The sequence below is a fragment of the Micromys minutus genome (genome assembly GCF_963924665.1).
Source record: "Micromys minutus genome assembly, chromosome: 9".
Classification (NCBI taxonomy): Eukaryota; Metazoa; Chordata; class Mammalia; order Rodentia; family Muridae; genus Micromys; species Micromys minutus.
In genome coordinates, this window is record NC_137978.1 from 29,258,403 (window position 1) to 29,275,592 (window position 17,190).

General features: G+C 43.5%; 1 protein-coding gene across 9 annotated transcripts in view; it reads right to left on the reverse strand.

The window, feature by feature from the left end:
* Positions 1 to 1,223: 1,223 nt before the first annotated feature.
* Positions 1,224 to 17,190, reverse strand: part of ELAVL4 (ELAV like RNA binding protein 4) — a gene marked incomplete at both ends in the record, with an annotated part of 83,609 nt that continues 67,642 nt past the window's right edge. For 5 of the 9 annotated variants that reach the window (XM_080921699.1, XM_080921703.1, XM_080921696.1 and 2 more), the window contains 4 exons: positions 1,224 to 1,551; positions 4,611 to 4,649; positions 6,360 to 6,585; positions 7,559 to 7,712. In XM_080921699.1, the coding sequence (XP_080777825.1) occupies positions 1,224 to 1,551; positions 4,611 to 4,649; positions 6,360 to 6,585; positions 7,559 to 7,712 (747 nt within the window). Of the gene's footprint in view, positions 1,594 to 4,610; positions 4,650 to 6,359; positions 6,586 to 7,558; positions 7,713 to 17,190 lie in introns of all 9 variants that reach the window. The other 4 variants (XM_080921697.1, XM_080921702.1, XM_080921698.1 and 1 more) reach the window with 3 other exon arrangements.

Consider the following 17,190-nt stretch of genomic DNA (forward strand, 5'->3'; position numbering starts at 1 on the left):
ACACGTTTACATTTAACTATGATACTAAGATATGTAAATAATTTTGTAGCACCTACTGCTCAAACTAAGGAAGTTTTAGATTAAAAGGAAAATGAATCTTTTTAGTTTTGTTCTGCTGACATCCCATACTGATGACTTAAAGAAAAACTGTCTTTCAACTCATCTCCTTGCTTTTGGGTTTTGACTGTGGGGAACTGTGGTACCCTGGGTAGAACGAACACTCCTTTCCCCTAGCAATTAATATTTTTTTATTATTATTACATGCTATGAAAAGATATGAAGATCATCTGTTTATAGCCCATCCTTCAAAAAACAGTCTACGAATCCAGTTTAAAACACACATCTTGATCTCTAAAAAGTTACCAGTGCAGTATGAACGCGACAAAGTTGTCAATTTCCCCTAAATTAGCCAGTCAAAATATTTTTTCTCAAATCCAGATTCTCTTGTAAAAATTCTTTATATTTTATAAAAATAGATTTTTCTTGAAACCCATTTTCAGCAAAGAGACCACCTCTTTGGCAACAATGTTAATGTTATTAAATTGTTAATGTCATCAGGTACCCCCTTTCCCCGTCCCCTAACAGAAGACTGTTTTAGTTCACATGATATAAAAGAAAAAAGGAAAAATAAAAAAATTTGCAAAAGTTTTTTTTTTTAATTTTTGCAATTTTTATTATTCCTCTTTAATTTGTGTGGGGGGTATTTTTTTTTAAACCAATCTGATTGGATCAACATTTTGACAAAAAAAGAAAAATCTTTTTTTTTTCTTCCTTTGAATTCCATTACTTTGTAAAAATTGTTTGTTTATTTTTTTGTGTTTTTTTTTTTTGTTTTTCTTCTTCAAATGAGCGAATGGTCATCTTAAAAAGACCCACCTTCAAGGAAGGTGGTAAAGTTAGCTGGCTGGGTAAAAATCCCTGCACATTGCTATCTATGTGTATTATACTCAACAACGACGGCTATGAAAGAACATTCAATGCATCAAAGGTATTTTTTTTTTGTTTTTTTTTTTCTTTTTTTTTCTAAGCATTATAAAATCCTTTCCTGGTACACCTCAGGATAATCCAATGTTTTAATACTTAGGCAACGCGGGCTTATAAAGTCCATGGTTGAATATAAGCCTTGGAAAGTTTTTCTCTCTCTCTTTTGTGTATGTGTGCGCGCGCATGTTTTGTTCGTATATATTTATATATATATTTTTTAATAAGTAAGGGTGAGAAATTCAGGACTTGTGGGCTTTGTTGGTTTTAAAGGAAACTTGCAACACTCTGTCTCCCAGGCGATAACCATTGAGGCTGGCGATGGCCATCGCTGCCTCGTCGTAGTTGGTCATGGTGACAAAGCCGAATCCCTTGCACTTGTTGGTGTTGAAGTCACGGATGACCTTGACGTTGTTCACTGCGCCAAAAGGGCCAAAGAGCTGCCAGAGGACACTCTCATCAGAGTCAGGGGACAGGTTATAGACGAAGATGCACCAGCCTGTCCCTGTGTGACCAGGGATGTTCATTCCCACAAGACTTGTCATCCCGTCAATGGTGATTGGGGAGAACCTGGGGGGACAAGCAGAAGGGGGGACTGGTCCAGACATCAGTCTGACCATGGATGACACACAGATGCACAGACACAGACACGGGGCAAAGGGCTGAGTGAGTGTTTGCAGGAGAGTCTTCAGGGTTTCAAAACCAAAATGCAAAAGCTAACATCTGATATTTCTTGCGACGAGGTAGACAACTAAGGTATGTACATGCCAAGAGAATGACCAAGTCATTTCCTAAAAGCCACAAGAGGCCCCCAGATCAAGGCTTTACACAGTTCTAACACAGTCTATGTTCATACATTGTCCCACCCTGAACCTACCCGGCCATAGACTGACAGTTCTCGGGGAAGGGACCTGGTTCATCCATTCTAATGCTGGGTTTATTCGCTCACTAGAGTGCATACAGGCTCTCACAGACACAGTGGCCCATAAAAAAAATACATGTTTATTGACTGAGTGAATGACAAGTTTGATGTCAGTGCTTGGAAAATGTTACTCTGTTACTTTTTAGGAAATGAAAAGATGGCCCTAGAAGTGCTCAGTTGGACCATCAGCAGAGCCCCTCCACTTGCATCTGTCAGAGACCTCTTGGTGTTACTGAGGTTGTAAATGCATGAGGAGGTATCTTGTTATTAAGCAGATGAGTGGCTCGTGTTCCATTTAGCATTTATTCGTGAGGGTTCTCCCATAGACCTGGGGCAGTGATAATAGATGTATTACTCCTTGATACGATATCGTCTCAAATCCATTTCTGAGCACCACTGCAACAAGACCTCAAGTGGTTGGCGCAGTTATAATTTTTGAATTGCTATACATTAGAAAAGAAAAAAAATACTCTTTGCTTTGTCAAGACCATTGCATTAGCATTACAAATGTCATTTTGTTTGTTTGTTTAGAATTGAAAAGAAAACTTCCGGTTTTATTCACTGTCTGATAAAATAAACCCATGTGGCATTTGTGATGGAAGAAACAGTTAGGCAGAACTATGGCAGACCAGTCTGGCAATATTTTCTTTCACCCGAACTTTGACCTATTCACTGCTGACCAGATTGCTTTCCATTTGGTGGAATTTTTTGAGGGGTGAGGGGAGGAAATGGGAGAAGAGGAAGTCCAAAATAGATGGAGGTGTGGGACAAAGTGCAAATTATGATTATTTTAAAAAGTAAACAGACACTCTTGGACGCTTAGAAGTCATTACAATTTTACATTTAACTAGAATTTAGAATATTAATCTAAAGATAAGCTAAGCAGAACAACTCAGTAGGTTTTTTTTGGGGGGGGGGCGTGCTACTATTCAACAAACCAAGTTTCCCTTTTGCTTAAAAACTAACAATAAAACAAAACCAAAACTATTCATGGTACAGATCCTTAAAGGGGTAAAATGATTTAATTGTTATTTGTATTATTTTTTAAAGACTGATTTGTAAACTGTTTCTCCTTCAGCCTGACATCTTTTCATTTGTGAGCAAAAAGCAACTATTTATTATAAGGCCAAGATCAGAGCCAGTAAAGGGGTTTTAAGTAGGACTGTCACTCAAGTTAGTGTTAATTACATGGAACACCAAGGTAGGATGAAAGCCACATCCAAATCTTATTTTAATAAAAAGAATCTTGTTATCAACAAGTGCTGGCTATGTTCCATTGGGCTGGGCTATACTGGGCTATGCTGGGCTGTGCTGGGCTGGGCTGTGCTGGGCTGTGCTGGGCTGTGCTGGGCTGGGCTAGATTGAACACTGGATGATGTGGCAACACATAGACCACTTGTTCCTAGTTTTATGTATGTTACAGCCTTTTCCACATAGCATTTGGTGCTAATTCACCAAAGTTAAAGAGCGGCCAAGGTTTGGAATAGAGCTCGAAAGATGTGCTGTGCCTGGGAACAGGCAAGCAGTGTGTTAGCCACGTGGAGGTAAGTCACAGTCAGCAGCACCAGTGCTGGGACTGAGATTTAAGAGGCTGCTGCTCTCTTTGATAGTGAAGCTGCAGTCAACTTACTCCCTTCACCGTGTGCTAGTTCCTGGAGTCAGGGTACTTACTATGCACAGCCAAGTGCTGAAGGACCTGGATAAAGTGGGGACTATGCTGCTGGCTACTTAAGACCACATCCCTTCCCCTCAGATGATGGAGGGGTATTAAGGAGCACATCTCTACTGAGGAAGATGATGAGGATGCTGCCTATGTCCCTGCAGTACAGTGGAGCTTCTCAGGATATAATGGCACAACCCAGCTCACTTCTAAGACTCTGACTTCAGTTTGGGCCTGGAAAGCCTTTTGATTACATTCAGAACCCTTGGGCCTTTTTCAGTCTCCAGTCCCATAAATAGGGTTTATTTTTTTTAAAATTATTTAATAATCTTTAATGCTCTTTAAATGAAAGAAACCTCAAATGTAAGACCCCCCCCCAACACATGTAACTGAGAGAATACTTATAACAACAGCTGAAACCTATAATAAAAGAAGCCCTTGGTTGAGGTGCACACAGATACACTCCATTCTCAAGATGTGCCTTGAAATGCACAGAGGTGGGATGAGAGGCAAAGAGGCCATTCATGTTTTCATTCATGATTTGGCCAGGGCTTATAGTCCAAAAAAGAAAAGAAAACAAAACAAAACATTTATTTTTCCTACTGAAAATCATGAGATTGTCAGCCATGATTAGCAAGCTGTTCTAATTTTGATTTGCTGGGATCTGCCCTCTTCAACTGAATCCCGGTAAGAAACGTAAGACAGGTGCATGAGAACTTTGTAAAATCAGCCAGAAAAGTCAAGGCTTTCTCCTGAAGGAAAGGCACACAGACTAGATCAGATCACCCAGGACTTGGTAGCTGTGGCACCTGAACCATAGGGAAAGCCCACCTGCAAAAAAAAAAAAAAAAAAAAAAAACATTTTTGTGTGCCCCAAAAGAAACAAAATCAACGGAAGTCCAAAATTAAAATTAAGGATTTGACATGCTGGTGGAATAAAAAGGAAGAATTAAAAAAATAAGTAAAGTTAGTGAATTAAAAAAAAAAAAATTCTAGCCCCAGTCTGTGCCAACACGGACATCTGGCAATCTGTGGAGTTTTAATTACCTCTTTACGCCATAGGCCATATTAAGCAAATTGTCCAGCCTGCAAAGAGAAGGAGGGTCTCTGGGTTAATGCCTCGCAGATGGCAAGATCACTCAATGGAACTATTAATAAGAATGCTCCATTTTCAAAGAAGAAAAGCTCCACAACTTTCCCCACTGCTCAGGACTCTCCAGGGCAGTTCTCTCTTCCAGTTTCCAAAGGCAAGTAATTCATGTCCAGGTCAACTCTGGAGTCTGAAGCAGGTGTCTAATGAACCCTGTTTTCTTTCAAGGTCTGAATTAATTCAGCATCCCTCTACCCCAGGAAATTTGTTTGAATTTCCCTTTATGTTACTTGTGGAACTGTTAAAGCTGCTGCTGTTCTTATATTGTTTACCTTTTATAACAACTAAGCTTGTGAGCAAAGGTCTCTGTTCCAGGTTAATAGCACATCATCACAGACTACACATACGAAACAGATTTTTGATTTTTTTCTGTTAGTCTAGATGCTTTAACTAAATCTGGCCACACACACACACACACACACACACACACACACACACGTGTGCACACACACACACACTCGTGCACACACACACACAGAGTTTGGAAGGCATGGAGATTTTGCAAGCTAAGATTAAAAAAAAAAAAAAGAAAGGAAAACAAGAAACAAACAACCCCCTCCCAAACAGCTTACTATTTACAGCCCCAAAGCACCTCCCAGCAAAATGTCATTATGTGGTAATCTTCCTCAAATGCACTTCCTTACTTGGGGACAAGCTATTCACGCTATGGGGCAGCAGAAACCATAGTTTCCACCATCAGGAGCCTGCTGGAAAGGCTTTTTTTTTTCTTTTTTAACATAAATACTACATGCGTTTTCACACAAATTAGAAATTACATGGCTTGGGCCCTTCATCAAATCATTAACCATTTCAGAGTCATGGGGCATAGGAGGACAGACGAAGGGGCCAATTCCTTCTCTCACTGTAGCCAGATGAATTATTACTATTACAGTGAGAACTATTTTCTCATGTGAGTTTGACAACGAGAAAAGCCTTTCATTAAGGGAAGGGAAGTTGCTACGTGGGCAGAATAAAGTAATCGCTTAGAATTTACTATGGGGAGGCCAAGACCATGTGTCTCTCCCCTGCACAGCAGAGGCTGTTTAGAGGCTGACTGCTGGCCTGAGAAAAACCTGCCTTTCAGAAATGTCCCACAAGGAACTTGTTCATTTGGAGTGTTGAGTCTCCAAAGAAACACTAGTAAGGTATAGATGAATCTTCCTTTTCTTCTTCCCAGGGTGCGTGACTTAAGAGAGTAAAGTTAATATTAAAGAGAGTCTCTCCTCCCCTGGATTCCAACGGAATTACTTAGGAAAAGAGTTGAGAACAAGCCACTCCTTTGGGTCTACCCTGCTGTAAGTCTCAGCTCCTGCATATGGCTACATCTTGATGATTAGCTCCTCTGGAATAGACTCTTCGTGTCTGGCTAAATACAGAGATTCTGAGTATACTAGTGAACCTCAAATTTAACACACAGTCACCGTGACAGGCTGGTAGAGGGCTAGGAAGTGCATTTATTCTGATTGTTTGATTTTACAGAAGTGGAAAATGATGCTCGGGGAAGCCTCACATAGTGATAGCTTGGGCTGGGCAGAGGTATTGGGCCTTGTTCTGTCCTTCAGAGCTATGGGCTCTCTGGCCCATGCGTCATTCTATACTGGTGTCTGTAGTGGGTAGTGGGCTCTTTCCTCTGTGGGCATGCTTACCTGAATCTTTGAGCCTGGTGGTGGAGAGGGCCAGGGTATCGCCTGTTGGGGGACTGGTACAGCTGGGAGAGCAGGGCCTGGCTGGACTTCTGGCTGGGGTTGTTGGCAAACTTCACAGTAATCGGTTCTGTAGCACCGCTGGGCTTCTGGCCATTCAGCCCTTTGATGGCTTCTTCTGCCTCAATCCTCTTATCAAAGCGGATGAATCCCACCCCTCTAGAGACCCCTGGGGGAAGAAAAAGAACATTTGTAAAGAGTGAACGAATCAGTCACTGGGAAGTGCCCTGTGGACAGCGACTCATGCCACCTGTGAGGTCAGCTCCCTGAATCTTTGTTACTCACTAAAATGCAGGCATGCATTTATACATAGCTCTGGGCAGATGTCTCCAATGCGGAGAGCACAGAGGTGTTTCCCTCCAGGCCTTTACAGCTGCCCTGCCCAGTCCCCATCCACTTTTAGTTATTGTAAATAACCACTAAATTGCCTCTGCCATGAAGCCTTTCCAACAACACTACACCTTTTTCTCTGAGCTCTTATGGGGCACTGGACAGTCCCTAGCAAGTATCTGTCATGTTGGAGTCATGTGAAAGCAGGGTCTCTGTCTCCTTTATCCTTGGTTTGGGGTGTCTCTCTGTACAGTCAATGCCAAGGGAAGATGGCAGCATGAACCAAATAGTAAGCTCTCAAATTGGCATCAAATCAGGCATAGACAAAAGACTGTGTAATGAACAGTGTAGCCACCTTACATCTCTTCCGAGAGGCTGGTTGGGTTTCTTTCTTATGGACAAAGAATCATAGCACTAGAAACTTGGTCCATACCTCTTTACTGTAGACTAGCTAGTGGAAAATCTGACTTCCTAATTCAGATGATTACTCTATGTGTAGAATAAGGCAGCTTGAAGTCCCTTCTAGCTCTATCTTGCTGTGGTCTGGAGCTAGAACGGTCCATACAGTTAGTTTCACAGAGGTTGGAGGCTGAGAGAAACTCTGAAGGCCACAGAATCCCACACCCACATTTTCCTTTACAACTCTGCCAAGCAGCTGTGGAGATTGCGGCTTCTCAAGATGGCTCATTCAGGACAAGCATCAGAAACCTCTCTGTTCCAGTTAGAAACCCAGCCTCAACAGCCATGAATCTACTCCTGTAGGTAAGGCGGCATAGATGTGCAGGGACATCAACAACAAGGAAACACTTAACCTGTGACTTGATCAACCAGGATGCGTGAGGTGATGATGCGACCGTATTGAGAGAAAAGCTGCTCCAGCTCCTTCTGGGTCATGGTCTTGGGAAGGCCACTAACGTACAGGTTAGCATCCCTGATTGAGGCCGAGCTTGGACGGGCATACGACACCTAGGAGAAGGCAACAGTTGCTAAATGCATGACAGGCGCACATATCAGACTGAGATAACAACCAAGAAGATAGTCCCCTGTCTGTCCTTAGGACCGGTGGTTCTTGTATAAGAATAAGAACAGGAAACAACAAGAGATGAACAAAGGCGAGTTGTCGACAGAACTTAAAACAAACGCACAGATAAGGGTCTCTAAGTGCAGAACAAAATAGTTACTGTATGGCAGCTGTTAAATGCAGAACTACCCACGCATGAAGTTCTGAAGATTTACCTCCTGGATGTGGGAGTATAGATGATTTACTGTATCCAACACATAATAATCTTTGAATAAACCAAAAAAAAAAAAAAAAAAAAAAGCCCCTGAAATTCTGCTCTGCACATTTCTCTCTGTGCCATCCTCCCCACCCCCATTCCCTATCCAAAGCATAAAAGCAATCAGGTTCTCTGTAAGATTTTTTTAATGTCCCATCCTTTGTGCTGCTCTCGCTGAATGACAACGTGCTGGTGAGATGGGGTTGAACGAACATCTGCTTGTTAAACTTAATATGTGACCTTGTTGTCACATCTGCAAAAAAACAGTTGCCTCTAACTTTGAGGCAGGGCAGACGGAACCACAACAAACAGAACGGGGGCACGGCAGACAAGGAGGAGGGGAAGGACAGTGGGAGAGAAAAGAGAGCCTCCACGGCGCTTATAATAAGCTTGACTTTGTAAATTTGTCCTCCCAGATCTCCCAACTGCTGTTTTTTTCCTCCCCAAAAAGCTAACACAGAGTTGTAAACAGATCTGAGATTCCATCTGCAAGAAGCCAAATCTTCAGCAGTACACATAAGCAAAGCAAACCCCAGCAGTCATTAATTTTAGACTTTCATTTACTTATTTATTTATTTTTTTAAGAAAACAACATCAGACATTTGAAATATAATTTACAGCTAGTCTAACAAAAGCACTTTCCTGCTAAAGCTATTTCTGGGGCGGTTATGGCTCAGAACGGATAATGAAAGCGGTCATTTCTGAGTACGTCTGACAACGGTGGGCAGGAAGGGACCTAGATGCCTTAGCATTGTTCATCTGGCAGTTTCATTTAATCTATACAGCAGATTCAGAAGACCTGCTAAATCCATTAGGGTGAGAAAGCCGGCATGGCCATGCATTCGTGATGATGTGTGCACATAAACGTATGGGTGCACAATTTTGACATGAAGAACTGGCCTTGTTTGTGACATCTTCAGGCAATAAATAAATAAATAAATAAATAAATAAATAAATAAGTGCAGAGAGAGGATGAAGGATGGGCAGACCCCTTACTCATGGTGCAGTTCTCCTTTCCTATGACAGGGACACTAGGTCCCTTTATGCGTTCTATACCTAAATATAGATGTTGACTCAACAGAAAAAGATGTGAATGACTAATTCTGCCTCGCTAGCCTCCTCTCACTGATGGATCCAGGCAGCTGTCTTTAGTCTCTACATCTTCTAGAAAATCCTGGGTGGCCTCTGCACATGCCACGTCTTCCCAGCACATAGCAAAGAAGCATAGTGGGGTCTGTGTGCACGTGAGGTCAGGGAGCTGAAGGATCAACCGCTCCCTGCTAACTGGGCAGGACTCCACAGAAAGTGTTCCTACCCCATGTTTTCTTAGGGCTAGAACAGTTTCAATATAGCAGAACTGTTTTTCATTCAGGAGGAATTATGGTAGGAAGGAAGAAATCTGTCCACAGTAATAAGGCTTACCAGTCTTACCTTCCCAATTACTGATGTTATCTGAATAGATTTGTATTTCATCAAAGTGCAACGTTCCTCCCACTGCATGCCTTTTTAAAGTCAGGGGGAAAGAGGCCAAATCTCACTCTTATAAGGGCTTAGTTCAATGCCACTTTCTATGGGATACTAAGGCAAGGAGATCTCTGAGTTCAAGGTCACCTGGGACAAAGCAAGTCCCAGATCCAGGCGTGGTGGTACACACCATTAATCTGGGACACACCTCCTGTTGGAGGCCTACATAAGGACATTGGAAGAAGGAAGACTTCCTTCTCTTTGCCTGCTTGCCTTGTGGGACTGAGCATCAGCTAGATCCTTGGAGATCCTTCTCTGTCTGCAATTGCCTCATCCTGAAATCCTCTTTAGTGGTGTGCTTGTTCTGACCTTAACTCCCCATCCAGTCTTATGGTTTTCTTGAGGGGTGTGAATATGTATCTTTTTTTATCTATGGCTCCACCTCTCAGAGCAGAGCCTGAAACCTGAAGAGGGCGCAGAGCATACTGACAAAGATGAATGAATACACAGAGCTCATCATAAGGATGCCTGTGTCTGTGGTTCTTCCAGGTTAACTATAGCTTGGTTCCTCCACCAAAAAAATCACTAAGCCAAGCACCCAGAATCATAGCTCTGTGTCCTCACCAAGTAAAGAACTAGGGGAAAGGTTCCCTACTCTCTAGTGACTGAGGTTAGAAGGACCAAGAGGAGTTTGCTTCTAAATGAGATATCGTCTCACTCAGCAATCACTTCTGGAAGATCAACTCTCTGTGGTGGGAACACAGCATAGACCCGACATCTTGTTCACTTTCAACAGATAGCAGGTACATCAGGGTTTTCTAAATAAACATGAGGTGAGTGGGAGAACAAATGAGCAAACAGAGTGACCCACTGTCATAAAGTCACAAGATGTATGCCGTGGCAAGGTTATATCTTACTTAGTGTGACTTAAACACAGAAGAGGGGTAAGTTAATGGCTGGAAGGACCAGGAAGATGATGGAGCTGTAATGAGATTGCTGGAAAATGGTGGCCTTCTGCTGTGAGGACAGATGAGCTGAGGAAGGCTGAGGGCTGTACAATGGCTGACAATGTACAGTCTCTGCTATCCAATAGCTGCACAGCACATAACCAAGATCTTATCTGCTGGTCCGGGAAGCTACAGCTGGGGCCCAGAAAGCAGCATGTGGAAGCTGGACAAAGGGAGTTGGTACTGGAAAGTTTATGTGACAGTCAAAACTATTTCTCTCAAAGATGATCTTGAGGCAGAATCTCAGCTGGGCTGGAGAGAATTACAGTCCCAGAACCCCAGCGACTGACTCAGATACAGGGCAATGGGAGGTCTGAAGGAGAGCAGCATCTGAGATGCTCTCTCCCCATTCTAGCCCATTTAGTTTTTCTCCTCTATTCAGAGCCACAACTTTTTGTTCTTTTAGCCCTTTGTGCAAGGGACCTCTGAGGGAAGGACCAGGCAAGAGTGGTAGGGAATGATTTGCTCAATCTTGTGTCTAAATGCTCATCCTCAGACCTAAAAAGTTCAACTTCCCCCAAACATTTGTTAAACTCTAGCAGAAAGAGTGCAGATGTCAGGCCCTCTGCTAACCTGAAACACGTCCAGCAAATGTTGACCTCTAGCCCTGCAGAAAGACTTCCCCTCCTGAGCCGGCAGCTTAGATCTCAGGGCTCCCAGCTATAGACAGTGCCCTGGGAGAATTCCACTTGCCTTGAACCATCAGGATCTTGCTCATTTCATTCATCTAAGATCTCTGATGAGAAGACTGGCATTTCTAGGTCAGCACAGCTCTTGTTCTAGACAAAGCTGTGAGTGAAGAAGCCACTCCTCTTTGTACGAGGGTGGCCCCAAGGCAGGTGACTGAACTGCAGACTTCACATACAATCTCGACAGGTTTTCAGCATTTCCACATGCCCCAGATCTCTCTTCCTGTGAGTTTGTAGTCCCCTCACCCACTACAAAAGGACAGAACAACAACAAACTTAGGAGCCTAGGTGCTAGAAGTGGTCTTGAAAATCTAGGGGTGGGGGTGCAAGATAGGTTCATCTCCCACAGAGAGAATAGGAAGTTCACATCTACAGGAAGATCCTACACTACCTCTAGTCATCACTGGTTGCTACAAAGCTCTTCTTTGAGTTCTCAGGAACATTTTTCCTGTCCCTATGAGCCTTCACCATCGACAGGTGCTAATTGAGAGTGTTAGGTAACTGCATTTTGAAATGTTCCTCCAAAGTGTATACTTTTGTTACTTTAACTGAAATTGAGATCCCAGTAGAGAGTAGAAAAAAGATGTAGAGGTTAAGAACAACTTTGGTGCTGGAGAGCTTTAGAGATGAGTTCTGTTCCCTTTCCAGATGTGTGACTTTATACCTGAGAGGCATCTCTTGAGTAACATAGTTCAGAAGTTTCCTAAAAGAGCCACTTGCATGTAAGATTCCTTGGCACAAAGACTGGCACAAAGTAAGTGCTCAATAAATCGTGACTTTGACATGGTTGGTATGTAAACAGGCCTTATTCTAGACACTGGGGAGCAGAAACATATACAACAGTCTCTGACATGCAGGGCTGCTAGTCTAGCAGAGGAGACACGCACAGCTTCCTTCATTATTTGAAGATCAAGCTACAGATTTTCCCCCAGCCTGTCGTAACACCCTATTCTCCGAGTGAATATAAACTTCCCAGAGCAGGCAGGTCCCCAGGGATCATTCATTCTAAAGAAACCAGGAGAACTGCAGCAGAGAGCAGACTCTGGGGCTGCCGGGGCTTCTATGAGCCAGCCCTCCCAGGGACCCGTAATCCCACCTGTAGGAGCAGGGAGAACAGAAAGCAGCCAGCTGGCCCCTGCAAACCACAGTTTTGACGGTGAGGACTTGTTTAGCCCTCCTCACAAACAGGCCAGGTGCCTGCTTTTGTGACTCCATCCTTTATGCTCCTCTCTGCACCTGTCACCAGATACAGACCATTCTAAAGAAAATACTGGGGAGTATTTCCCCCTGCTCAGAACTCTCCAGTGCATCTTAAACACCTTGTGATAGAAGCCTGAGTACTTTACCTAGGCATTCGGAGCAGCTGGCCCTGGCAGCTGGCCCAGCCTCATCTCCTGCTGACCTCCACATGCACCCTTATGCTTCAGTTCAGACAAAGACCCAGTCTCAGGCTGCTGGATATGTATTGAACGTTTCTACCTCCACACCTTTGTTCTTTGTGCTTGATTAGCCTCATGGCAAAAATGAATTCCTGATCCCCTTCTGGGCCTAGCCATGTCCTCCACAAGGTCCAGGTATACTAGGAGATTCTTTCCATGACTGCTACAGAAGTGTCTGTCTCCATGGTCACAGATCGTGTCCTATCCCCCACCACAGTCATCGGTCCCTAACACCTCACCTCCTCCATCAGGTTGCACATCACAATGATACCGGCACACTCACTTTTCACCTACTTTCAGCTCAATTGAAACTAAATGTATAATTCACTTTAGTGAGTGGATTTCAAATGTTTTCCCAGGAGCTGACGCAAATAGAAAGAACCGTAGAGTGGGGGGTGTGTCTAAGGGTATCATTAGTGTATCTGAGACACAGCAGGCCTGTAGTATCTGATACACAAGAGACCCAGAATGTCTTTTTTAGGAAAGTTGTGAAGATATATTCATGTTTTTGAATATGAATTTTTTGAAACTTTGAAACTTCTTTTTGAAAAAAGAAGTATCTATCAAACTGGGTAAGCCACTAAAGGATAGGCTCACAACCAGAAAAAAAAAAAAGTATTAGATTCTCAGTGGTGCATACTTAGTATGAGGCTCTTTATGTTTGACTGTGTCCTCTAACTGGGCAAGATGTGAAAGGTTTCTTGTCATGATTAGGGGAAGAACACATGCCAGACGTGGAGCTACAGCTTCCTCTCCATTGAATTGCAGCTCCTGCCTCCTGCTTCATGAAAGACTGGTAGGAGTGTTGCAACCATCTGGAAACTTCACACTACTTCCTACCACACAGGACTTCTGACTCTGCTGTCTGTGCCTTAGTGCACCTCCAGAACAGGTGGATAGAGAAAGGGATCTGCCCACTCCTGCTCTGGGTCTTTGCCACTAACTTTAGGGGTAAACCTATTCATCTTTACTCCTGGGAGCATTTATTGAGCACTTGCTGTAAGCCACGATTGCCTACACATGAAAAATCATTATTTCTGTCTTCCAGATGATAGATTCTGGTGCAGTGAGATTAAGTACTTTGCCAAGGTCATGCAGCTGATCGAAGACAAACTTGAATATGACTCAAAGTTCTGGGATCTTTCCACTGGGCCACACCAATCCGGACAGTGAAATAAAAGCTACATTCTTGGCACAAACCGTCACTGTTCTTGGGAAGGTACCAAGTTGGAATGGCCATGCTGTAATATTTTATTAGACTATTAGATCTGGAAAGAACCATCTTCCGGAGAAGACATAGATTTGGAGAAGGAAGGTCCTGCCCAAGGTCATCCCATATAGTTTTATAGCAGAGCTGGGGCTTGACTATCCTAACTCAAGAGTTCTTCTGAATGGAGAAAAAGGGGAGACTAGGTGTTCAATGAGGGCTGGGTGTTCTACAGTCCTTTACAGACAAGTCACATTACCCCAGTGTTATGAGTACTGTGTAGAACTGTTTCTTTTATCCTCAGGGCCAGAGATGTCCTAGGTCAACATCATTTCACAGAACTTTCTGGGACCAGGAAGACATTTGATACCCATAATGTCCGATGATAGTTATTACTGCCACACAGTTACTGAGTATGTCCAACAGTCCGACTGTGACTAAGAGACTAAACTACTTAATTAACTTCATGTGGAGCTAGTGACTACTACATTGAATTGAGCAGCTTCGGGCCCAGAAATGAAGCTAAGTTGTAGCATCTCAGAGCTAGTAGGGTGGGCATACAGGCTCATCTAGTGAGAATTCATGCTGGGATCATCCAGAAAGTTTCCATTTGAGTGGCTCTGATGATGGGCTCTTTCCTACTCTGTATTTCCTGTGCTGTACTGATAGCAATGCAGGTTTTCTCCCGAGCTATTTTAAATAAAAGGTTGAAATAATACCTTAGCCTCACTGCAACTGTTTTCCCCCAGGAGAATGGAACAGTAGCCTTTCAGGGTAGATATGTGGGTGCACAGCCCAATATCCATCTTTGTTATTCACCTTTGGACAACATTCAAATGTCAGAACTCTTTAAAATGGGGGGGGGGGTTGGAAATGGAACACACAACACCAGGAAGACTTGGGGCGAGGTGGTCCACCCTCTCTTCTGATGTGGAGATATTATCCCAACCCCCACCACAGGGGTGTATATGTGTGGGTTGATTTTTTGTTTGGTTTTTTTGGGGGGGGTTGAGGTGCTCACTTGACAGCATTTTCTTCTTTTACACTTACAAATGCCCTCAAACCCTACCCAAGCCTTTCTGAAAACTTGAATGTGCTTCTAAGCTATAACGGACAAGTTTTCTTTTGTAATTTGGATCCAGGACCCAAAGAATGACCTTTAAGATGCTGGGATGGTACCAAGTTCAGTGGGCTGAGAAGGCAGAAGCATTTCTATTTCCAATCCCCTATATCCTATATCTGCATGTATTCACAATAAAGAAAGTTAACGGGGCACCTGAAATCAAAGCAGTCCAATGCATTCTCCCACTAAAGAGCAGCAGAGGTGGGGGAGTTGGTCAGTCTGACGAGGCATCTCTAGTTTCAATGGAGTATCTCTGGTCTTTGTTGGGGCTTCAGTGACCCAGCACCTTGGCTGACCTTGGCAGCCAAGGGCTCCTGCACTCTCAGAGATACAGCTTTGATGGGGGTAGTAGTGCCCTTTTTTGTTATTAACAAGATAGTGGGAGGCAGGCTATTATTTCTGGGTGGGGTGATATCTGTCAGCAAAAAAATGATCCACTAACTCTCTGGGAAGCATTAAGAGCGGTGATAGGAGAAATAATTGCTTATACCGAGTGCAAAGAATAGATGCCTCAGCGGAACGGAGGCCGTTAGCAAGGCAGGTGGATAGCTGAAGAAGCAGGGAGGGAGGAGGCACTGCTGCCCAAGAGCCCTGGCAAGCCACAGGAGCTGGAGAAATGAATGGGAACCTGCAAAGCTCCAATGTGGAGGGATCCCCAGAGGCAGTGCTAGTGCGGTGAGGAGGGAAAAGAGAAAATGTTGACATTATTAAGCAGCATCATTACAGGAGAGGCAGAAGAACTGGGAGGGTCCTTCTGAAGAGTGCCCTCCCCCAGCAGCCTCTGTCCCAGCATCTTTCTGAAGACTGGGGCTGCTGCCTAGTGATAAGGCCCTTTCTTACTTCCTACAACTACAGCTCTCAGGGGCTCACTCAGCAACCCCTTAAGCTGAGACCTGGCACTGAGATGGATCACACCCTAGTTTGCACAAGAGCTGTGCTCTAGAAATGTTTTTAATATATCAATTTATACTTTTATCATTTGAATAAAGGTCCGTGAAATTATATAAGACATAAAGTCATTTATAAACATATAATTCTATGAAGAAAAAACCCCAAGAACAGATATACACACCACACACACACACACACACACACACACCACACACACACATACACACACACCACACACACACACACACACACACACACACACACCACACACACACGCACACACACACATTCTATATTATGCAGAAGACTAATAAACTTATCACAGTAGCCTGCAAGATTCTCGGGGAAAATTGAATATCCATCCAACACCTGTTTGGAGAACTGTCTTAAAGACCCTTTTTTTTCTTCCTTGTCCTCCCCCCACTTCTCCTTGTACCCTCCCATTTGGCTATGAAACCTTGAACTCATAATAATCTCTCTGCCTTAGTCTCCTCAGAGCTAGATCAACATCACACTCAACCCCCAGTTCTGTTTGTTCTTAATTAACATTAACGTGACAAGGAGCTGAACAAAGGTAACAGGATTCAATTGAGCATTTATCAGTAAGAGGCTGAAGGGACAGGGTAAATTCAGAAGGTGCTCTTTCAGAGTCGGCTGGAATGGGCATCACTTGTCAAGGAGTATCAGAGAATCATTTTTAAGGGCCCACAGTCTGTTATCTTAGTCTTGGGATATTATTCTCAGTCTTGTTGGAGACACAAGGGAAAAAATAGAAAAAAGAACAAAAGCGCCCCAGGCGCTAAGTGAGGCAAACTGTCGGCCCTGTGGCCAGCCTGAGGTCCACACTGCCCCATGGCCCATGAAACACTTGGATGGAGAATCCCAGGACATTGTCGTCTGTGGTTCACTTAAATGGGAGGCCTTAAGCCTGGAAAGCAAGGACTGAAGAAATTGTTATTTAAAGTCCAGTGTGTCCCCAAGTTAATGGCAAATGTTCTGAACCATAAGTCCGTCTATGAAGAACCTGGGAGAAACACACAGTTCATTTATTTGCTTTTTATATCTTCTTACCACACCAGGGAATTAACCCTTGTATGTGCGGAGCCAAACTATCCACCCACACATGCTCATGAGGCTCACAGGCTGCTAGGCAAACAGGCAGCTTGAAATTCCAACACTAAGGACCCACTGCCAGAGAATTATTTTTAAAGCCTTTTAAAAATACTCCAACTGTCATTTACCCACTGTGTGATCCTAGGTCTGTCTCGTGCACTTCTTCGGGCCTCAGTTTCCTCATAAAGAAGATAACGGGTTAATTTTAGAAACAGAGCTGATGTGCACAAAGTA